Source organism: Sphaerodactylus townsendi, linkage group LG10, assembly GCF_021028975.2.
Source record: "Sphaerodactylus townsendi isolate TG3544 linkage group LG10, MPM_Stown_v2.3, whole genome shotgun sequence".
NCBI classification, from domain to species: Eukaryota; Metazoa; Chordata; class Lepidosauria; order Squamata; family Sphaerodactylidae; genus Sphaerodactylus; species Sphaerodactylus townsendi.
Genome location: NC_059434.1, coordinates 31,526,262 through 31,550,365, shown reverse-complemented (window position 1 = coordinate 31,550,365; position 24,104 = coordinate 31,526,262). Strand labels below are relative to the sequence as shown.

The window sequence follows — 24,104 nt, the reverse complement described above, 5'->3', positions numbered from 1 at the left end:
GTGGTTTGCCATTGTCTTCTCCAGTTGCCTACACTCAGGTTGTAAGCAGAACTTTGACTACAGTACTTCAGGTTACTGCTCTGCACCATGGGGCTCCTAAAAGTGTGGTTGCTATCTTTTACAGTCTGGACCTCTCTTTCTTCACAGACCACATCTCCTGATATACTCCCACGTGGTAATTGTTCTCTTCTGCTGACCCCTTCCTAGGTTAGTTCATTCGGTAGCTGTCAAAAGTAGGGCCCTCTCTGTTGTGGGACTGGTACTTTCAAATTGTCAAGACTTGTCAAGGTAGGACGTCTTGTCTTAAAGCAGCCCTTTACAAGTGTGCCTTGGCTCCTCAGGGGGAAAGGTCCCAATCTACCCGTTCCCTGTCATTGTTCTCCATTTCTCTGGGTCCTCATTGACCCAAGCTTCTCGAGCCACTTGTGAGTCCTCTTCAAAAGGACCACAAGAAGGAGCTTTCTGACAAGGGGGATTAAAAGGTGAAGTATCTAGGCTACCCAGTTCCTGCAGCTTCTGAGGCAAAAACTCCTTGGTTTCATCTTCTTTGAAGGGTAAGAGTTCTTCTCATTCTCCAAGGCCTCATTTGCCTGGTTCTAATCAGTGTCAATCACTGGGGATGCTACCTTTTGCCAGCAGACTCTGTCTCCAGTGACATCTTTTTGACAGCAATCTTCATGTTGGTGCCAATCATCATCTTGCCATTGACTGACTTCTCAGTGCTGATCCGACTCCCCTTCTGGCATGGATGGGTCACGGCCCTTTACTCTTAGTTCTGTTCACAAGCTTTTATCTCTGATGGGGCTCAGCAGATCTTCTTTCAGACATTCTTCCGTTAGTATTAGCCCTGCCCGGGCTCCTTTAATGGCAGGTGTCCCAGCTCATTCTCATTCATATGATAATTATGCGGTCAAGGTTCCACCACCATCTCCTCGTGTGGGGGATGTTCATTATCCAGCTCCCCAACGGAGGTCTTCAGCTATACAATCCTCTGCGCTTCCATCTTCCACTTCACCTGCTATAGGACCTTGGTCGCAGTAACAACATGACATTTTAATTGACAGTTGGGAAGTTACAGTTAAGAGCTGTTGTTCTTCACTTTCTTCCCATCCTCCACTTTCTTGCCAAGGCCAATTTTCAGGACTTAAAAAACACTAGATTCTCCAGAGGTCAAATTTAGTGACATTCTTACTGTTGGCCAATGTAATACATTAAGCGCAGAGGCCACTGCAGTTGAATATGAGAATTGTTCTGCAATCCTATCAGGTAGCCACATATTTTAATTGTGTCTCATGGTATAATGCAACATGTCCAGGTGCTTTGTGATGCCTATTTGGATTTTTCTTTTTCATCTCATAGGTATTTTAGACTTGCAGTCCTCCCTTCTTCAGCTGACATCAGCTGTCTGTTCCGCACAAAAGTCCATCCTGCTTCTGAAACCCTTTCGTTTAATGAGATGTTCAGAGTTGCCATTTCCCAAGTATCTTTGCATCAGAAGACTTTGAGAGTGGATATCTGCTCAGTTAGTAAGACTTGTCGGGAAGAATGCCTGGTAAGTATTCTTTATTATTGGCTTGCTTTGATGTCTTCCCCCCACCCCAATTGATGGATAAGATACTTCTGAGGCACGCATTAGCAGCCTCCAAAACTGAGTATGCTAATCTCTGCTACAGGATGAATGAATAAAGATTCTTTTGATCACAACATTACATGGGAGACATTTGGTTCCCCACTGAAGGTTCAGCAGAAGTGTATTATGACTCTGAGGACTGTAGCTAATTTGTATGTGTGCTTTAGATGCATGTAATAAACATAATCTTCATACCATTTGAATGACTGTGGATGCAGGGCAAGGTAGGCTTCATATTGTAGGGTATAATATTCCAACTGTGGAATTGTTGGTTGAGTTCCTTAGTTCTTCACAACTGAGCCTAGAAGCTGAAAAATAAGGAGTTACTTGTGCTTATCTCCTGGTTCTGGCCTTTTAGCAATTGTTTATCCTGTCCACTTCCATATCTTTATATTGCTGAAAACTACAAACTTAAATGAAAACTGTAATTCCGAGATTTCTTGAATGGGCCTCACTTGTGAACCAAATGACCTGTGTTTTTATTCCAAAAGTATTATTGAATATTCTTTTTGGCATGGGAAAATGATGTAAAATGATAATCTGGCCTAAGGAACACTTACCCTGAACAGAACAGATGCAAATTTTGTTAGAACACTGGTTGTAGAAAACAAAGATTGGTCAGGAAGGCTGTGTGATAAATCCTTCTATAAGAACAACAGAATTATTTTCCCCATGAGGACTTCAGCGTTTAAGTTGAAAACACTCATAGGCTCCTTCTGTACATGCAGAATAATGCACTTTCAATGCACTTTCAATCCACTTTAAATGCACTTTGCAGCTGGATTTTACTGCGCAAAATAGCAAAATCCACTTGCAAACAATTGTGAAAGTGGATTGAAAGTGTATCATTCTGCATGTGCAGAAGGGGCCATGCTAATGACATCTAGAGAGTCATTTCTCTCTCTCCACCACAAATGCCAAAGTGCCTTTGTATGGCTCTTGACAAGCCCTATCAAGATGGTCTCCAATAACCTGGTTTTTCCTGGGTTGCATTTTATGATGGCATCTAATGTTGTGACAAAATATTGTCCATTATCAACACAGGAATAAAAAACAAGCAATAGTTTCAAAACTAATATTTTGCTTGTGTTCACTGTTGAGGTGAATGTATAGAACTGCCTTAACTGAGTCAGAGCCAGAGGTGTAGCAAGGGGGGAAAGCGCCCGGTGCACTGATGTGTCCTCTGCCCATCCCCGCCACACCCCCACAGGGGTGCACGCCTAGTGCGTCGTGCAGCCCCCCACCCTACCCCCTTGGAGCCTCTGGTCAGAGCATTAGTCCATGGTTTCCTACTCTGGCTGACAACAGCTGTTCCTCCAAGGCCCCAGCCCAAGCCATTCCCAGCTCTGCTAATGATAGATTCCAAGGATGGAACCTGTCCCCTTCCCTTTATGCTAAGCATGTGCCCTGCCACTGACCTGAGACTGCCTTCCTGGCCTCTGTAGCAGAGGTGCGTCATACAAAATTGTCAACTACCCTTTGTATGACAGTGTTGTGGTAAGAGGGTGATCTCTTTATTTTTCATTGTGTTTCTCAAGTTAGCATTGCCCTAGTGTCAGCCCAGTATCACCAAACCATATTGTTTAATAACTATAGACACTTTCAGAGTATGAAGCATTGGTGCCTGAGGCATGTGGCACAATAGGGCACTCAAAGCTTCCAGATATGAGCTTGATTTTTCTTCCCTTGCATATATAACCACTTTTCCCCCTCATGAAGGCTATGGACTGAGGCCAACTATATTTTGCCCCAGGCATCAACTTAGCCAGTACTCTCTCTTGAATGAATCTATTACACTTGATTAGATTCACAGAATATAAATGACTTATTTCCCCCATTGTGGGCATGCATTGCCTGTTCTTTAGTGTTTTCTGATTAGTTACTTATTTTTTAAAAAAACAGGGTGTCTTTTTAGGGAGGAAAAAAGTTAAACCAGAATAGTTGGATTTAAGTATTTTATAGACCATATTCTTTCACTTTCCCTCGTTTCCTTGTGCACCTCCTGCATTTAAGACTTCTGCGATGCCACTTGCTGTGCCTTGAACTCCTTTGTCTTTTCTGTCATACAAATCAAGTGGCTATTGTCTTTTCAGCATCTCTTCATCCTTTTTCTGCTGACTGCTTCCAGGTAGCCTAGTAAATCTTGCCCTGTTCCACCCTTCTTTTCACAATTCCATTAACTTTTTTACTTCACTCTTCCTCTTTGTTCTTTCTGTTTCGCAAGGGCCCAATTCATGCACTAAGAAACCAGAGATCTCTCTTTATGCACTAATGAAATGTCTGAGGTAGACATTCCATGCCCAGTTCACACAATGTCCCTATATACTGGAACCTTTGCAAGGGGGGGATAAGTATGCCTTAACATTAAATGTTTACTTCATTCTTTTTGCTCATTCCTCTGCTGTACAAGGAGCTTGAAAGGTTGATTATAGCTGTGCTTCCAAACTTGGCTCCAGAGTGTGATCTAGAAATCTGCACAATAATGCTGTGAGCAGATAGAGGAGATGTTTGCAGAAAAAATCAAAAATGTTTACTTAAAAAAATCCTCCCTGAACTAAAAAAAAAATGCTGACATTATGAGATCAAGGTTGACATTATGGGGTTGCCAATGAGTCAGAACAAGTGATGAGGGGAGAAATAGGGAAAATGTAGACAGCATCAAACATTAAGAGGACTAGTAGGAAGGAAGGAAAAGAAACTTCTGCTCGCCTATGTGTTCCCCTACTTAGAAGGGTATAAACTTAGCCTTAAAGTTGATTTCACTGGCTGAAGTGCAGTCACTGAGCTTTAAAAGTTGATGTGTAAAGCCAGTGTAGATACTCGTAAGAAGCCAGTGTAAATACTCATAAGAACATTTTCCAGCTGCAAAACTCTGAAATATTTGCAGTTTATCATTTTTACATTACAATACATTGAAATGGCCAAATATTTTTCTTTGTCTCATCACTACCTAGGCTGGAACTCAGATAAGCTTGGCAGATTTGTCATTTTCAAATGAGACTTCTACTCTGTGGTATAACTTGCTGGCTTGCAAGCAGGTTCCGGGCAACAAGAGCAAGGAATCAAAGGAGGATCCTGTATGTGTTCCAGGCAGTCAGTTATCAGGCTCTTTGGACTTGGTGAGTAGTCTACAGTGACTTCAGTGAAATAATTTCACTGCCTAATTATGTGTTCCCTCTTGCCATTCTTATTCTCTGGCTGCCCATTGAAGGTGTCATGTGGAGTGAGGTGTCATTTTAGAGTAACTTCTACGTCAGTGAGGATTTGGTTTTGTATTGGGGAATATTTAATCATTCAGTACTCCCATATACAATCTATATGTGTATTTGGGTCCCTATTTTCAAGTACAGATTATATATTAATACTGTCACTTCCAAAGGAAGTGTAAACTTTTGTGAACTGCTGCTTTTGCCAGTGGGAATCTGGCCTTTTCTGAGCTGGAAATGGTCTGTTTGTTTGTGCTATGTTTATTTTACTTCTAAAATCTTGTGGTGCTTTGTTATAAAACTACATTTTTTTTAACAAATCAACTTTAATTTTGAACTCCTGGCGAAAAATCTGAGATGACAACAGTCATACAGAAAGACTGTGCTACTTTAGGAACTGAATATGTGAATCTCCTCTAGAATGGTTTGTAATACTGTGCTGTTTTTATCAGCATGCTTTAGCAAATGTTTTCACAATCAACTTGGTGTGAAATATATACCTTGGTGTAGCCCATTAGCCTGGCACTGATCTTTCAGCAGACTTTGTCAGTGTTCACAAATATAGTGGAATAGGTTTTATCAATAGTATTTGTCCCTTCCCTATTAAAAAACAGACACACACATACCAGTCTACTGTAGTATGTAGCTCTGCTTTCACATCTCTGTTAGGATGCTGTGTCAGCACTGCTAGAAAGAACTTCAGCCGAACTGGAAGCAGTAGAGCAAGAGCTGGCGGAAGAAGAGGAAGAAGGGGAAGAAGAAAAGGAAGTTCAGGAGTCACAGAGTGCTGAGCAAGAATGGTAAATTGTCACTTTATGGTTATTTTGAGGTATAAAACCAGAATTTCATACCACAAAACATGGTGAAAGAAAAACAGACCACTGAAAAAACCTTTTGCTTGCCAAAGGTGATCATGGTGTCTCCCCTGCCAGGTAAGTATTGCCAAAGGTAAGAATAAAAAGAACTAAATTCTTTGGGCATTGGGATGACTGTCAAGCATGATTCAGTTCCTTGCTGTAGTTTTCTCTACTGCTGAAGAAACAAGCCATTAAGAAAATAGAATAATTGTCTCTTCAGTGGTGCGGACTGTCATAAAGAGATCAGTGAATAATGCATCAATTGCACAAACAGTTTGCCCTTCATATGCAAGTCATTCCCCTGAGTTATAATAACTATGGAGTCTTGATAACTATTCTTCTTTTAGAGATGCAGTCCAATATGATTTCCCCACCTTTTTGGTTAAGGCCACCTGTAATGTCTTCCTATAATGTGTCACAATTCTACTCTCCCCATAGGAGGCAGTATTTAGTTGTCTATCACATTTAAACTTTCAAAAATATCAGTGTGTGCTTGCTTTCCATTCATGCTTTGCAATTCTGATTTGCTTTTCCTTTAAAGAGAGCAAGAGAGGGATGGAATGCAACAAATGAAGGGAGAGAGAGCGCACAATGGCGACACTGATTCTGGGCTTGTACACATAGTGCTAAACCGTGGGGTCAAGTCCAGCAGTAGCTTTTGCTGGCAGAATAGATTTCCATAAACGGAATGGACCTTTTCGTCCCCTCTTCTGTCCCGCTGCAGCCTAAATACTCCCCAACATGCTACTACCAAGAACTGCCCCCCCAAGAACAAAACGCTGAGTTAGAGGTCTGCAGTGGAAGGGGGGTGTCAATGAAAATCACCCTTCCCTTTCCAGTTGCAAAAATCTACTGCTACATCCAGCCTATGGATTTATATTTGAATCAAGTTATAGTCTTGATATGCTGCATGAGAATCCAGTACAAGTTAGTCTGTATTTGCTGATATTTTATTTATTTATCTGTGCATGTTTTCCACCCACCACCTAAGTCCCTGAGCAGGAAGCAGTTAATCTTAGAACTGTCATCACTTCTACTTTAAAAATCATCCCCATCCCCCACCCTAACCCTCCTAAAATACATAATCATCCCTCCTCCATTATGCTCCCCCCCCCCAAAACACACTTCAAAAATTGGGCTGGGACTGCACCATAGAGCACTGGTACCGCGATGGCAGGTACCAAGTAAAAAGGGAAGTATAGGGGGAAGGCACCACCCAGGGGGAATCACCTATATGCCCGGGCACAAAGGATGGTCCTGGTCAGGCACTTAAACTCTTGCAGAGTCAGTGCCTGGTGGACCTCTGGGTAGAGAGTGTTCCAAAGCTCCGAGGCCACCACAGAGAAGGTCTTCCATGTGGCCCCCATCCTCCGAATCTTTGAAGGCAATGGAGCTTCCAGGAAGCCCCCCCCCCCACACACACACACACTGCCTACACTGACTTCAGTGCCTGGACATATACTGGAGCAGGCATTCCTTCAGATATGCATGGCCCAGGCCATATAGGGCTATGTATGTTAGTGTTAATACATCTTAATGTTCTGAAAAGGAGAAGGAAACATAATTCAGAATCACATGTGGAAGTCCCATGTAGTGTCATGTAAAAATCCCCAGGAGAGCACATTTGAAAGACAATGTTATGCTTTCCTTGGATAAGATAATTAATATTGAGGATAACAGTCATATGATGATGGAGATGAGGAATGCCTTCATGAAATTCCAATTTAGCCAAGATAACATGTCCGCAATATTACATCTTTTTCACAGGGTTCAGCTCCCAGCCAGACTCGCTTTGTTTTGTTTTGCAGGTCTTACTGCTTCAAGGGTAAACTGGAGGATTTTTTTCCCTCTCACAGGCTAGGAATCCTGGCAGAGACATCCAGCAAGATTCTGAGCAATGAAGAGGACCATGTGGAAGGCGCAGAGGGAAGTTCTTGTGCAGACGATCTCTGCCCCCAGATGGTAGAAGTGAATGAAGTCAAGGAGAAGGAAGACGGCAGCCCTGCAGATGTGTGTTGCAACGAGCTAGCGACAGTATCGCCCACATTGGTGAATATTTTAGGTTATGTTTCCCTGAAGCACAATCAGGAAAGCTCCATAAGCCCATGGCTGTTCCAAACCCATCAGGGGAGTGTGTGAAAGTTTAAACCCCTGAAGTTTGTTACAGAGTATTTGTTTATATTGTTCGGTTGTCATTAATAAATATAGGAAGTTTGGCTCAGCCTTTAAAATTGCCTGTTTTCTAACAGGGTTCTACTTTTTCTTTGATATACGATAAAAGGAAGAAAAAGGAGAGCTCTAAGTCCACAAGAAAAACATTCAGTGTTGCTAGTTAACATTTAATGTTTATTTGGTAGATTATTCATGTTTAATAATGAGTGCATTAAATATTTAACAGGTTATTTAATGTTAAGCTATACTTGCATACACGTATGGTAGAATGTTTGTTGTTCTTGCATTTATTATTAAGTTTTAATAGTAAAGGCTCAGTTCTTTAGGATAATGTAGGAAATTTGCATGTCCGCACACACACGCGCACACAAACTAGCTTACAAATACACAGACTGTGAATGGCGCCAAATTACCTTCATGGGAACCTGTACTCACTTCTGCTGAACTTTCTTGATGGCAATAGCCTTATCTTTTCATGGTGAGCCCCTATTACTTTTTGTGAGCACCGCCCCCTGGTCAGTACCCTGGTTGTGGGGAGGGGGGCACCCTATACTAGCCTCCAGTTTCCTGTCCTGTGAGTCAGCCTCAGAAGCAGAGCTGGGGGTATCCTTGCAACTCCTGGTGGGTTGATTCCCAGTTCTGTAGGAATCTAGCCACTTTCTTCCTCCCCGGTCTTCTTACCCCCTCCCTTCTTATAAGGGGCTGCTCCACCTGTTATCCCACTGTCCAACCTGCAGCCCTACTTCTCTGCTTAGCTCTTTCCCCTCTCTCTTGAGAGACTAATCTTCTGTCAGTCTATCCCTGATTCCTCTCTCCCCAAGACCTTCTGTTGGCTCCTCGCCTCCCCCGCTTGAGTTCACGTCAGATGCCAAGCCTGAAGGGTGGGTGGTTATAGCAGGCTGGGTAGGGATTGAGACTCCATCCCCAGGCACGCAACGCATAAGACTTCCGAACTGTGCAAGTACCTCCTTTATTATCCTGATGGCTACTGTTTCAGCCACCCAACTGCCATTAGGATAGGCAATTCCTTCTTTCTATGCTGGCCACCTCAATGAGTACCAGCCACAGTTTTTAAGGCCTTCCCCAGCCTTTGGCTTTTTCTTTGGAGTTTTGTTCTCAGCACCTGTGGACCCACTCTGGCCCCCTCATGACTAAGGACACACCTTCTCCTCCCAAGGCCATTGAGACAGTTGTCCAGCCACACCCTACAGAATGCACGTTGGGCCAGACCCACTCCATTAGAATGTCTTATTCTGGAAGCCCTTGACTGGACCTCGTATCACCTTGTATTGAGGGGATGTGCAAACCAATGCAGCTAGGAACTTGGTCCCACCCATCCACCCCGTCTAAGCCTCCTGCCAGGGTCAACCAGTGTCACATGCTCCCTGTAGTAGTCTACCGACAGCATTCTGTGCTAAGTGGAGCTTAGGGGTGCCCGCTGTGAGTTGGGAAATCCCTGAAGATTTAGAGGGTGGAACCTGGGGAGGGCAATCATTGGGGAGGGGAGACACCTCATCATAGTATAGTGTTTAGAGTCCACTCTCCAAAGCAGCCATTTTCTCCAGAGGAACTTGTCTTGATCATTTGGAGCTCAACTGTAATAGCAGATCTTCAGGTACCACCTGGAGTATGGCAACCCTACTGCAGTTTCCAAACCCCTAGTTGATCTGATTGCAGGGATCTAGTGGTTTTAGGCATGCAAAGCCATCCTGTGAAATCTGATGCCCGTATGTAGCTTTATCCCAGTGTGTGTGGTTGACTGTCTACTCTAATCATCCAACTTAGTTTTGTAGCAGTTGCCAGAATTGAACCGTTCTCCATCTTGAGCAGACAGGCATCCAGTCAAGGCCTCTTGTGGTTCGGATGTTTCAGATTCCTAGAGGCAGATTTGTTTAGAAAGGAAAGTGCAAGACAAAGAGTGAATGTTACTGTGGAGAAAGCCAGCACAAACACTGCATTTTCTGTACATGACCTTTATATTGTGAAAGTCAGAAAGGGCAGCTTCCAAAGTTTACGCAAGAAATCTATACATGAGCCTACAAGTAACCAGTTCTAACAGCAGTGCTTATCAAATACCAATAAGCAGCATCAAGAAAGTTAAACAATGCTAGGCACCTTCTTCAGAGCTGACATGACGTTTTTATTTATTTATTAGAGGGCTCCATGACCATAGTTGCAGAAATTCTTTTGAAAACACACAAGAGTTTTTGGAATCCCATATATGCAAGATAACATTCCCCTCCATGCTGTTTTCCCAACTTGCTGGGTCTGCATTTGTACTGATGGAGGGTCCTTTCAGATTGAGAAAATGGCACAGAGGAATGGGCTAAGCCCCTCCTCTCAGAGAGCCATGTTCCAAACTGAATTGGAGCCCTGTGATCAGGAAAGTGTGCAACTTCAGAACATGCCTCCCCATACAACCCACAGATGTCCCTGGGGAAAACGTAACACATAGGCAAGTACTGATGAAATGAGGGGTTGAACCCAGACCGTCAGAGTCTGAAACTCTACCCACTATAATACACTGGTTCTCGGTAGTTGTCCTAAAAGGTAATCTCTATCTAGCAAACCTTCGACTGAACTAGCAATTTTTAAAAAAACAAACAGTAAGTCTTTTTTTAAAAGGAAATTCTGGCTTTCCACATGCTTACATCCTCTGGATCCGTGTGTGTGTGTGTGTGTTGCACTAGCAAAATGGGAAATGTTCACAAAATTCAGCATATGGCACTGTTTTCAGTAATTTAAAAGAAATGGTATAATCCTTTCAAACGTGCATGATTTTTTTTTCCAGTGGAAAGAAAAGGGCATTTAAATTACTTGTGCCTGATCTTCACTGGCTTCTGACAAGATGGGATGAAAATCAAGCCTGGGGACTAGAAGATTTATTTTTTTTTTTGTTAAAAAACATGTTTTTGACTCCTCAACAGGTGGACAAAGAAACTAACACAGAAGATAAGAGTGAGCGTGTGGTTGTCCGGCCCAAGGACAGAGCCAGCCTGAAGACTCAGCAGCAGCATCCCTTTGTCAGGAACAGCATGATAGTCCGCTCACAAACCTTCTCTCCAGGAGAGCGGAACCAGTACATCTGTAGGGTAAGATAAAGAGTGTCCTCCACAAGGTCCTTTTATCTAAAGACTCACTTAACTTCTTTTGCAACTGCATATTGCAGGCAGAGTCATATACTGGGAAACTCATCCATCACTGCTAAAGAGTGGTCAATTGTTGTTTTCACCTAAGATAGCATGTGGAAATGGTACTGTATATACTGTTTTACGGCTGAAAAATGCCCCCTTGGCTTATACACGAGTCACCACTTACCAGCCGCTTGTTGCTGCCCTCCCCTGAGGGCGAAGGGGAAACCCCCGCAGCCAGCAGGCTCTTCTGGCCTCTGCCGAGGCTGGGGGCATGGCCTGGGACAATCTCCCTGTGGCTGCACAAGCCGCTTGTTGCTGCCTTCCTAGGAGGGTGAAAGGGGAACCCCAAGGCACCCAGCTGGCTGGGCTTCCTCAAACCCCAGCAGAGGCAGAGGGAGGCAGAGGGAGCTCCTTATCTGGGCAGTGACATCAGGGGAAGTCACTGCCCAAATAAGGAGTTCCCTCTGCCTGCCAGCTGGCTGGGCTTCCTCAAACCCCAGCTTCCCACCCTTGGCTTATAGCGAGTCAATAAGTTTTCCCAGGTTTTGGTGGTAAAATTAGGTGCCTCAGCTTATACACAGGTCAGCTTATACACGAGTATATACGGTGTATGACCAATACTTTCACAAAATGCTGTTTATAGGTTGGAATTGTCTCCTTTGCAGTGAGCTTGTATAAGAAAACAGCTATTTGAATATTTTAATTCCCTAAATCAATTCAGGCCTTTTGATCTCTCAAACTATTCTAGTAAAACTATTCATAAGCTGTGTGTTGCTTCTGTGTGATCCATGTATAATGTTTAGATTAATATGTACAGGGCACTTCCTGCAATGGTACTTCTCAGAACAATCTCTTTTGGAAGGGTAGCACACACCCAGAGACATGTTCATATGGGGCATCTTCAAACCATCCATGGTCTTGTGACATTTGAAAGGGTGCATTCATGAGAGGCTTATACCCTGCCTGTCAAGGATTGACTTATATGAATAATTCTTTCACTTGTCTTGCAGTATTTTGAATCTATTTACTTTCTTTAGACTTCGCTCACAATAAAAACAAATCTGGTTGATCAGGTTCATGCGCGCGCGCGCGCACACACACACACACACACACACACACACACACACACACGTAAGCATCCTTAGAGGCAAGACTGCATGGGCTTTAAAGAAACCTCAGTTTGTGTGGATATCTAAATTTGGGCAGTGTAATTAATTGCTGTTTGTTTCCTGACCGAAAACCATGATTCTAAACCACAATTAAGTTGTGGCAGTAAAGCAAATGGTTGAAGCATTGCCTAAATTCAGGAGATACAGCAAATAGAGGTTAGTCAGGAGGAAATGTGGGTTGTGTTTGGAAGGAGAATTGGAGGAAGTGTATGTGAGCCTGAGAATAACTCTGCATAGATCCTTCCTCCCCTTGCAGTAAGCATGTAAAAGGGTGCAATTCTGTATGTATATGTGTGTGTAAGACATTTTTTTAAAAATACAGCACACATACTTTTGATAGGGAAAACACCAAACACACATCACAAACCTTCACAGCCTGATAAAGTACAGCCCAAGAAAGCTTCATATGGCAGTTATGCTTCTAAAAGCTAAAATAGCTTAGCTGAAACTATGGTACTTTTGTCACTGGAAAAGACTCATTAGAAAAGAAAATAATGCTAGGAAATGTCAAGACAGTAAAAAAAAGATCAAGACCCGCCATGGATTGACTTAATAACAACAGATGCTACAGCCCTCAGTTTGCACGACCTGAGCAAAGCTGTTAACAAGAGGACATTTTGGAGGTGATTGATTAGTAAGTCAGAAGCGACTTGATGACACATAATGTACATGAACATGCCCTCTGTTCTTCCCCCATTTTCCCCAAGCTGTTATTTATTTTTCTCTTGCTTTCATTCTCTCCATATGAGATTGGTGTAAGTTGCACATTTTGAGAGCTTTCTGAATTTGGATGTCATCTGAGACTATGTCAAAAGCTTTCTTTACTATGCTGGAAAGGTGGGTTGGTTGATCCATCCTTAATAAATCTAGGTAAGCTGCTCTAATTTTCCAGACTTGCCTCTAGATACTCACAGATATTCTTTTTTCATCTTTATTATCCAGTTTTCCTATGAGACTGCAATGGAAAGCTGTGTTTCTGATTCCACGTTTACCTCCTTAAATGCATGAGTGACATTTAAGTACTGACATATGGGCATTACTATCGATGATCACTTAACAGCTCACTTCCTGTTGTAGGAAAACTAATGCCTCTTTGGGGAGAGAGAAGCCTAGATTACACAGCTATTTCTCAGATGCTAGTTGCATCAGCATATTTTAAGCTCAGGGCTCATTAACTATTGAAAATTCTGTGCTATAATTTTTGTAAACAAGATTGCTTAAGATGTCTTCCAGAAAAACTTAAAATGATATCTTTTTATGTAGTCTCTTTATATATATATATATATATATATATATATATATATATATACATATATATATTTAATATGACATCTTCATTACACAACTAAACAAAATAGTCCCTTGGAACACCTTTCACACAATTAACATAGGACAAAAAAAGGGGATGAAAGAAAGGGGGGTAGGAAAAAGAGACAAATAGCAGACAGAAAAAGAGAGATTTGTGGTTTTGAGAGCTCCAGAGACCCAGATAATATTAAATTTATTGAAGTATCGTGCCTTTTAAATGCTATATATTCCAGATCTTACAATGTTCCTTAGTGCTGAAATATGATGAATCTGCCTCTTTCCAGTATTGTAAAGTGGATCCCTTTGTTGACCACTGCTGCCAAAAAGACTCCACAATCCTTATTTTATGTCATCTTTCACAAAGACAGCATTTATCTAAGGATTTAATTAACAGCAGAAAATTTTAAGACTCAGGCCCCTTCCGCATAGCACTGGGTGAGCGGGTTGCAGGTGGGATAAAGTGACCCACTCTCCTGCTGTCCTGTTTGCATGCCTCCATGCAAGCAGCGAACGGAGCCTGCAGAAGCAATGCAGGTTGCTGTTGCACCTTCACATGAAGGTACGTCTTTTAAAAAAACCTCACCTCCCATGTTGCATAGGTGCGTGGGGAGGACGTTTAAAGACAGGGAACCAAGTGCTTCCCGGATCAGCCATTAGATCGTGAGCTGCTGCACTCCACATTAAAATGAGAGACTCATGGATAGCGTTATTCTCAAATAACCCATTTCCGGGGGAACGCGGGCAGTCTCGCTTTAGGGGTGTGAGCCGTGCAAAGTTGCCCCCCCCCCCCAAAAAAAAACGAGTGTTTCCCTGTCCCCAGCCCGGGTGTATTGGCCAATGCGGAATGGACCTTTGTCAAGAAAAAAGTTGATTGGTTTGTGGCCCAGGTCTCCAAAATAGGGCAGTGACTGGACAAAAAAAACCCATAACATGTGGGCCAATGCTGACAAAAACTCATTTCCAGCAAATGTGATAGTCAGTAATCCTGAGCTGACGGATTCTTTCTGCTTCCGAGCTCACAAGACAGTCTTTTTCCATTGAATTAGTTAATTGAAAAGACATTTTGATGGATCTTTAGGATTTCATTGAAATGGTGGTTTAGTCTTGCCTCAGCATTCTTGTTTTCTTTTTATCAAGGAAAGAATTTGATATTCTGGGTGGCTTTTTCAGTGTTTTTTCTTGATTTTAGTATGTAGTTTTTTAAGCTGCAGTTTTCTTCCACAAATAGTCGTTTTCTGATTCTGATTACACTCTGTATAGTACTGAAACATAATGTAAAATAAGTGTTTTACTGTAAGAGTGCAAGTCACTGTGACTCAGAAAGGTTTTGGATATGACCCACCTAGGGAGCCATTGTTGTTCTGCTTTTCTTGTGAGGCTTTCTCTTAGATAAAAGAAACAAAGGCTTAAAAATTAAAACTTAAAAGACAATAAAGCAGTTGCTGGCAACTTCTGAACAATGTTTGCTAACATTATAAAAGCACAGTATGTGCCCCGCTGTATAGCAATTATTTGTCATTGAGGTTTTTTTTAATTAATCTTGCAATTAATAGCTGAGAGGTAATGATATATGTGACGGACTGCAGTAGAAATGCGTACTTTTTAAAGAGCAGTTCTATCAAACTAAAATATTGTTTATCTTCAGAGTGAGGAAGGAAAGGCCTAAGAACAGGGTAGCCACGTGATGGGCTGTGGCCTCCTACTTTCTGATTGGGCAAGTAACTGCATGATGCAGAGGAAGTTAAACTCTTTGTTAGAACAAGCTGAAAGGCTTTTGGTCTGAATCCTTTGGGCTGTTAAGTGCTGCCTGCCTTAATTGAGAGAAAACTAAACTCTGAGGGGAACGATCAGCCAAAGAGAGTGGCTTATTCTGCTAGTTATCAGCCTGAGTGCTGTGTGAATTTAATCCTTAAGAAGACACCTTATAATGGAGGGTTAGGTTTACAGGAGGGCCAAGTTGAAGGCCAGATAAACCTATAAACTCCTCCATTGTTGAAGGCCATATAAACTTATAAACACTATAGACCTCAATGAGACCATCAATTAGCTCAGTTTTAGCAAGTACTTTCCTCCTTGTTCTATGTTTTCGCCCTCCACTGATATTCTATGGAACTTTGCACATGAAGCCATCTAGTATCTTTTGCCTGCAAGTATTTCATTATCATATGTAGGCTTTAGTCTTTTGTTATTTTCCCTGTGAACGGAACTGCACCTTAATTTGTGTTCACTGTTATTTTTTAATCCTGTGTTTTACTACCTTTCTTAAATAAAATTTTAAGAATATATTTTGATGTCTGGAATTCTGGTTCAGACCCCACATCTCAGTGTTACTACCACCCCAAAGGCTGGCTTAGGTCTTTGACAATTGGTTAGTCTGCTGTTTTCATGACATTAAGTTGCTGGCAGACATAGGAGATATCCCTAGGCTGAATGCCCTGTGGAAGATGACTAAAATTGACTCCACCACGGGAACACCCCTGAAATGCCCCCACCCGCACCAGTGTGGGCTCCTACGATAGAAGAACACTGGCACAGTGCTTCAGGAGCATGCAGCCCCCTCCACCAATGTATTCCCCCCACTGGCGCATTTTCACCTTGCACCAGCATAAAAGGCAGTTGAGTCAGCACGCCTTCACCCTGCATCCGTAATACTCTCCCTCCCGCCACGCTGGATTGCACTCTTAGTCTATAATAACATCTTTTAAAATCACCAAATTTACCAGAGGTTTTTTGTAAGATATCTGACAGAGTGAGCGTTGACTAACAAAAGTGTTTATACTAGAAAATGTTGTTGGTCTTTAAGGTAAAGCTGGACTTGAATTTTGTTAAATATTGTGAGTAATTCTGTTTCCAGCTCCTCCACTATATGTTATGAATCCTGTGTGTTCCTTGCATTGACAGCTGAATCGGAGTGACAGTGACAGCTCAACATTGGCCAAAAAGTCCCTTTTTGTGAGAAATGCCACAGAACGGCGGAGCTTGAGAATCAAAAGGGTATGTGCTGTTTTACTGAGGGGCTGCTGTGATCTTTTCCATTTCCTTTAAAACACTTTGCTTGGTCAAAAGGTTTCTTCTGCAGCATTGGGCAGGTTTCATGTTAAAATACACTTGTAGGAACAAACCATTCTTTTACTCTTCTACATCACTGATTTTTAAGTTATAGCAACTGCCTTTTAAACTCAGTCTTGTTTAAAACTCACAATCCTTAAAGAAACTTTACTCCTATTCCACTCCAAGAAGGGTAGAGTTGTTTACCTCCTTCATCCCTTATGTTCAGATCTGGGAAACAGTGAATGGAAATAGATGGTTATGGTTATAGTGGACAGACATAGCCCTAGGCATAACAGATGACACAGAACTGCTGTGAAGTACCTATGGCACAGCATGATTTGCAGCAAATAAAACTTGGTAGGAACATTTAATCCTTCCTTTCCCAACTGTTCTTTGCCTGGAACCATGCTCCCTATAGTGTTTCACTACGTACAGCAAGTTTCACACATGTACAGCAAGTACATATCTAGGAGGTTCCTGGGTGAAAATGGGGGTTGCAGAATAAAATGGTGTGCAGTTCTGTTTCTCTCCTGCAAAGTGCATTCTTCCCCTACTTCGCAGCCATTCATCAGCTACCAGAATTCCCAGATCAACCTCAGCCACTAAATAATTTAATTTATTTTATTTATCATCTGCCTTTCTCACTGAGATGCACTGCAAATGATAGATCCACCCAGCATCCAGTTTCTCATTAGAAATCAATCTTTGTTTATGAAAGACTTGGGATTCTTCAGAAATGAAAGATCTCTTGGCAATGGAAAATGGTACATCAGACTACTAAATATTGAAGGGATGTTGACAGGCAGCCTATATATAATTTTGCTGAACTTCTTGATAGAAAATAAAAATGTCCATAATTTTTTTTAAGTGTGCTGGTATAGTTAAAGGATTAAAAATGTGGCAATTGTTGATAATTTTGAATGGTCTAGGACTAAAAGCCACTGTAATGATTGTGCTCATGTAGGTTATCGCATGATGCTTCAACCACTATCTACTTTGTGAAAAATAAGTCAAAAGCGATGGCCATCCTCAGCAGTGTTACACTTCTTATGTCCACTGAAATCAGTGGACTTAAGATGGTATAATTCTGTTTAGGACTGCAGTCTTATTCTCATGACAACTTTACATGTATAAATATAAGCTTCTAGACGTATGTAATGTAGTTTGAATCCCACCTAGAATTTCCATGCTCACAAGGGCAGGCAATTTCCCCTTCTTCCATAGCAGCCCAAAACCCACACGCCCTGAAATGCCACTCTTGAGGGACAGGGAACCCCTCAGAAATAACTTAGAAAGAATCCAAGGTCCTCCATAGATGGAGGTGGCGGAGGAGATCAGCAAAAATCACCCTCCACCTTTTACCCATGGAAATTCTAGGCAGGATCCAAGCCATCATGTGGGGACAAATTATTGTGGAACAGCGTACGGAAGCATATTTGCACCACATTTGGTTGTCTTTTGTTCTTATTTCTCGGAATTCTTGAAAATTCTAGCCTGCTTGCCAGCCTAACATACGAAGAGCAACACAAAAGCGCCCTATCCGTACCTCCCTTGACTTGGAGCTGGATCTCCAGGCTTCTCGGACCCGACAGAGCCGCCTAAATGATGAACTGCAAACACTGCGTGAACTTAAACTGAAGCTTGAAGAGATGAAAGCAAGAGGGGAGACTGAGCTTCCTCCATGTGTGCTGGAGGATGAAAGATTCCAGAAGACCTTGAAACAAGCTGAAAAACAGGTATGAAAGAAATCTACTCATATCTCTGAACGGAAAAGTGCATGCATGCAAAGTTGCAATACCTTTAGAAGCTAAGGCCGTTTCTGCACGGCCTTTTTATGGCGCCCTGGGAACGGTAAAAACGCCGTTCCCAGGGAGCCATTCGCACAGGCGGCGCTCCCCCTCCCCCAGGGCGGCGTCAAGCCGCCCTGAAAAACAACCCTTTAAAGGGTTGTTTTTCCCAACAGCGCAGCCCGGCATGTGCAAACAGCACCGCTGAACGACGAAAAGTTTCTCGCTTCGAGATTATCAGGTAGTCTTCGCCATTGCTGGTTGCTGAAGCTCCGCCTGACGCTGTCGTCCGGACCCCTGGAGGTCGGAGGGCAGCGCATGGCGCTTCGATCGCCAGTAGGCCGACGACGGGACACGGTGAGTCGACGGAAGCGGGGCAGAGGCGTCTACGCGGAGCCGCCTGCCGCTTGGTCGGCCTCTCCGGAGGCCGCGATCGCGCGTGCGTGCGACCGCTCCTCCGCTTTCAATACCGGGCAGAATTCTTGCCGGCGTGGAGGCGCCTGGGGGGCCATGCAGAAACGGCCCAAACTAATTTCACTCTAAACAGCCCATGTTTGTAAAGCAGTAGAATCAGGAATTCAGAGATATAGCATTACATCCAATGATTCATGAATGGAATGAGTTCATGGAATACTTCTGTCTCCCTGACCCTACAAAGTTGCTCCTGAGGGTTGGCGGAAATGTCCTTAGGACACAGGGAATCTTTGGGATGTCTCTGCTTGGTCGTCATTGTAAGTATGACTACAAATGTACTTGTCTGCCATTGAACATGGGCCTGCGCTCAGCAAACGATCTTGAGTTGTGAAATGGGCCCATGGCTGTTTCTGAGTAAAGAGTTTTTTTGCCAGCAAGTCACAGCCAACTTATGACAACCTCCTAGGATTTTCAAGGCAAGAGAAGTTTGGAGGGGGTTTGCCATTGCCTTCCTCCACATCACACCCCTGGTATTTCTTGCAAGTCTCCCATCCAAATACTATCCAGGATCAAGGCTATGTGACTGGCCTAAGGTCACCCAGGAAGCATCTATGGCACAAGTGGGGATTTGAACCTGGGTTTCCCAAATCGTAGTCTGACTTCTGAACCACCATACCATGCTGACTCTCTAAGGAGGTGGTGAGGGTTTTTTGAGTAAATACTGATCTTCACCTCACTCTGTCGTCAATTAAAGACAACTTATGGATGCTGGTGGATTTTTTAAAACTTAGGCTGCCATATTGTGGTTATAAAAGTTGTTAAAAGAACTATTAGAGTAAAAATACTAATTACAGTTGGCATAATCAGGTGTTATATTTGTCTGCCTCAAAATTAGAAATACAAAATACTTACAACAATAGTTGGACCTAAGGATTTCCTTCTGCTAAGTGACGAGGTGGGTTTTTTTTCCACAAAAGGAGTTTTCCTTTGATGAAGAATCCTTCCTGTTAGAAAAGGACACCCCCCTTAGCTGGAGCCCTTAGAACTAACCCATAATCTTTTACTAAAGCCAGAGGCATAGCTCCATGGGGGCAAGGGGCGGGGTGGAGGACGCACCAGTGCACCAGGCTCTTTCCCCCTTTGCTACGCCTCTGCTAAAAGCCCTTTTTACTGGTATATGAAATCATGGGCCTTTAAACTCTACAAAACTCTTCAGCTGTCTTTAAAAACAATGTTTGCAATCCAAATATTTATGATTCCATGCCAGCAGCAACTTGTTCCATGACAGATCACCTTTCCTATTTTTCAAATGTTATTGATAGATTTAAAATCTATTGAGGTCAGTGGGATTTTGCACTCACTTCAGTGACATTTAGAAGATGTCTTGACTGTTTCTCTCTCTCCACTGTCTCCCATACATTAGAAAAATGTATTTTGGTGCTTTGTTTTTTTTCTCTTTCCTCTCATCTCTAAAACCTATTTTAAACATTAAAGTTGTAAAGCAGATATTTTGTTCTTGATATGAATCTGAGTGCATAAAAATTTCATTGGAAGATCTAGCATCTACTTTAAGCCTATAAAATATCTCTTTTATTGTTAAAGTCTTCATAGTGTCATTAATCTTCAAAAGTTTGTATGTGTCCTCTGCTTGGTGTAATAAGTTTGCTCCACAAGACAAGTTTGTATCTACTGCAGAAGTCTTGTGTCCATTAGAACTACAAAAGTCAATGGGCACTCAGGGGCCTTTCGTGCACTAATGTAAAAAATTCAGGTAGAGAATAAAACACCAGAACACTTTATTAACACAACAGGGAAGTATTTCATACAGCTGATCAACAACATAGAATACACATAAATAGATTATTTTGAGAGCTAGAGACGATGGGCATTCTTTACAGTTTTCAGACACTTTGCTATGAATATTATGAATGTTAGTTACTAGAGCATATGAGAGAATTTCAGAAGAAAATCACCTCATGTTTTATAGATTACAGCAAAGCTTTTATCTGTTTTATCTTATAGGAATTTAGGAAAGCAGCTCCTCCTATGTCTCCCTCTTACTCAAGGAAGCGACTTCTGCCACCATCTTTAGCCATTTATCTTTTAGGAACCAACGTAGTTAACAAGGAACCTGTATATAAAACTGCTCCAAGCTGATGAGCTGTTTTAACTCTTGTTCCCTTCTGCCCATCTATCTAGAGCTTCATCTAGATGGCTTGCCATTTGGGAGTACATTTCTGCTGGTTTGGGTTTAATGTCATTGAAAGCTTTTCTACTTTGGCTGTGAGGCTAAAATGCCCCTTAACCTTCTTCTCTTTAAATATAGCATAGTCAGATGTTTCTTCCTCTCTTAGGTCAGAGTAAATTTGACTAAGTATTCCACATATTTATGGATGCAAAAAAATTTTTTTCCTTCAGGAATGTCTAAATCATGACATGTCCTTTCAAAGCTATGTAGAAAGGCTTCAACATCATTGCCTTTCTGGTGCCTGGGAAATCTTTTTGTATCAATTGAAGGAATGTCTGCATTGCTGAAGGGGTGGGGTAACTGAGCCCTAAGTTGCATCTCTTGCATTTTTAAAACAAACATTTCTTTCTCATGAGCCATTCAATCTTGTCTTTCTTCTTGCTCCTAAGCTAACCTGTCTTGTTTTTCTCTTTGCTCCTGCACAATTCTGTCTAATGGCTCCTTTTCCTCAGACTGAATTTTGGCTATCTGAGCTTCCTTCTCTGCCTTTGCCAACTCCAGCTTTATCTTTATCAGCTCTAACTCCTGACTGACATTTTCTTCTTGTGAGGTAGTCTCTACTGCTGTACCATGTTCACGAGCCTCTTGAAATTTCTTAGGAGGTTCCATTTCTGACAGGAAAATATTTTTCTTTCAATAAAAATAAATAATTGCTTTCGTAAACTGACATTCAAATAATGGTGGGAACACTGCTTTGTGGGTTTTATTTTTGTATCAGGATCCTGCCACCAAAAATGTATGACGACTTCTCCCTGTCCTTCCCTGACCAGGTACTCAGGAGTTTTCCCTCCAAAATTATAACTGTCAGGGCTCATTGAGCAGCTACCAACTGATTTTTCTACCGATTTGGTAGTGTTAGTGTGGTGACTTTATTTCAGTTCACTTTGTGTTCTTCCAATTTTTATAATTTATAATAAGCAGTAAAATTGTTCTTTAACTGCTCAACTGGGCACCTCTCAAGCAGATAGAAAAATCTGCTCTGAGGGAACACAAAAATAACCCCTTTCCCTTTGTCAGAAAATAAAAAGCAGGCACCAGAGGCTCTTTAAAATAAAAAGTTGGAACAAAAAGATTTTATTTACAAGAACAAAGAAAAAATATGTTGGCAGAAGAACAACTATTTAAAAACAAGAGTGGTATAGAGTGGTTCTTATATATAAGATGTTACAGGATCTGTCTTCATAAGTCCTTCAAGTTTGGCCCAGGTCACTAGCTTACTGTCTTCAAGATGTTACTTTCAATTTATTTTAAATAGACATACATGCAACAGTTTTGGTGACACTATGTGCTGTTGTTCTTACTAATGGATTGAAAAGACCTTTCTTTTTCTCTTTGGTAAGTATTTCAAAAACAGTTTCTTAAAACACTATATTCTAGACAATCCTTCCTCTGGATATGTCTAGCTCCCACACCTTCCTTAACAGAGCAGGAATTCCAGTTCACCCTTAGGAAGCCAATTCCTCTCTTTATCTCTATCACCACTCTCATAAGCTTTCCTGTCTTCTCTAATGGCGATGTCTTCCCCGATAGGAGAGACTCCCCCATTGTTTATTTTGCCCAGACATGATTCTGGGGCTAAGACCAGCTTTGTAATTTATACAAAGCTGGAGGAGGAAACGCTTTGCTTCTGAAGGTGGGAAGGAGGTACGGAAGGCAATGGAAATATGGCAGTAGCCTGGTCTACTTCTCTCACTGGAACCTGCTTCATGTCATCTTGACAAAGGAAGGGAAGGCAGCTTTAGAAAATATAGCACTTCCTCTGAATCATGATTGATAGAATGGAACACAAGAGGTACGTTTTGCTGGCACCTTATTTTGCAACCAGCAAGATTTACAGGGCTGCTGAAGGATGAGTACTATTTGTTTGTGTGCTGGTTTAAAAAAATGTGCCATGATCGCCATTTTGTCTGAATGAGCGGAACTGAAAACTAAAACTGTTTTCTTAAAAGAGAGCAGAAAAATAGTTTGGAGGAGAAGCAAATGAACTGTAACTATAATTTATCTTGAAAGGAAAAGTTGATTCTGGTGACTGATTTTTCGGAAAGGGGGCAGAAGGGAGGTGTTTGCACAGAGACTGGACTGATTAAAATGGAATGAATCAAGAAAGGACATTTAATGAGTCAAGAAGGACATCTACTGGGGAAGGTGAAGATGGCAGACAAGAAAAGAAAAGAAATTGCACTGCATCTGACTTCAGTGCACAGGACCCAATTCAAAAAAATTGAATTGTTGATACCATCTATGCTACATGAGATGTTGGATGTGTAGGACAAGATAATGAGGGGAGATAACAGACATAAGGAAGGACATTAAAGGAGTAGCTACTGATCTTAAAAGAATCTCAGAAGAATTTAAATCACTAGATTTAATTTAAATAAATTAGAAAGAGATTAATTATCAAGTTGGGAAGTTACTCTAGCTGGATTTAAAGCAAAAGGAGTGTGCAGTGAGGATTCACGGAATGCCAGAAAAAGAGGGAGAAAATCTTAGGAAAGACTTTATTTCAGAGCTTGTAGAGTTCATGTCTCTCTCTAGGATAAAATTTATCATATAAAATCCTTAGCAGTCAAGAATAAGAATCTCCCTCAAGACTGTGTCATGTTCATGACAAAAAGGTCATTTAAAGAAGATAACCTTCATTATACAGTTTCAAGGTCATGATTCTTATGAAAGAATTGCTGAAATTTTGATGGAGCACAGAGAGTATACATTTTTACAGATGTTCTGTAAAAGAAGAATATTCCCTTTAGATTGATTGTGACTCACCTTCAATGGATCCTATCACAAGATCACAGATAGTCAAGATGCAAGGAAACTTATCAACAAAAATAAAAAGAACCCCAGACAACCTGAAAGTGCTTGCTGTTGCCTTTCCTGTCTAACTTTTGTTTTATAGAAATATAACACCAAGGAATTAAATTGAGAATTAGGAGGGATAGGAAGGATAGAATGTAAGGCAAACATTAAAGATTGAATATGAATTTAAATCAATGGGGATAGAGTAATTATAAATGTTCAAATAATCTGAAAATGGTTGTATATAATACAGGGTGTGCAACAAGTAGAATGGGGAATAAAAAGCTAGAGAATATTAGTAAAGGAGAATATATATACATATATATAATCTT

At 41.6% G+C, this 24,104-nt stretch overlaps 1 protein-coding gene across 1 annotated transcript in view; it reads left to right on the top strand.

Annotated features, from left to right (window-relative positions):
* The window catches only part of WWC2 (WW and C2 domain containing 2), a 159,092-nt gene that overhangs the window by 127,387 nt on the left and 7,601 nt on the right, over positions 1–24,104 (top strand). The window contains exons 15-21 of the mRNA XM_048509421.1: positions 1,360–1,552; positions 4,585–4,749; positions 5,506–5,636; positions 7,550–7,742; positions 10,793–10,957; positions 16,378–16,470; positions 18,021–18,263. Of these exons, the coding sequence (XP_048365378.1) occupies positions 1,360–1,552; positions 4,585–4,749; positions 5,506–5,636; positions 7,550–7,742; positions 10,793–10,957; positions 16,378–16,470; positions 18,021–18,263 (1,183 nt within the window). The remainder of the gene's footprint in view (positions 1–1,359; positions 1,553–4,584; positions 4,750–5,505; positions 5,637–7,549; positions 7,743–10,792; positions 10,958–16,377; positions 16,471–18,020; positions 18,264–24,104) is intronic.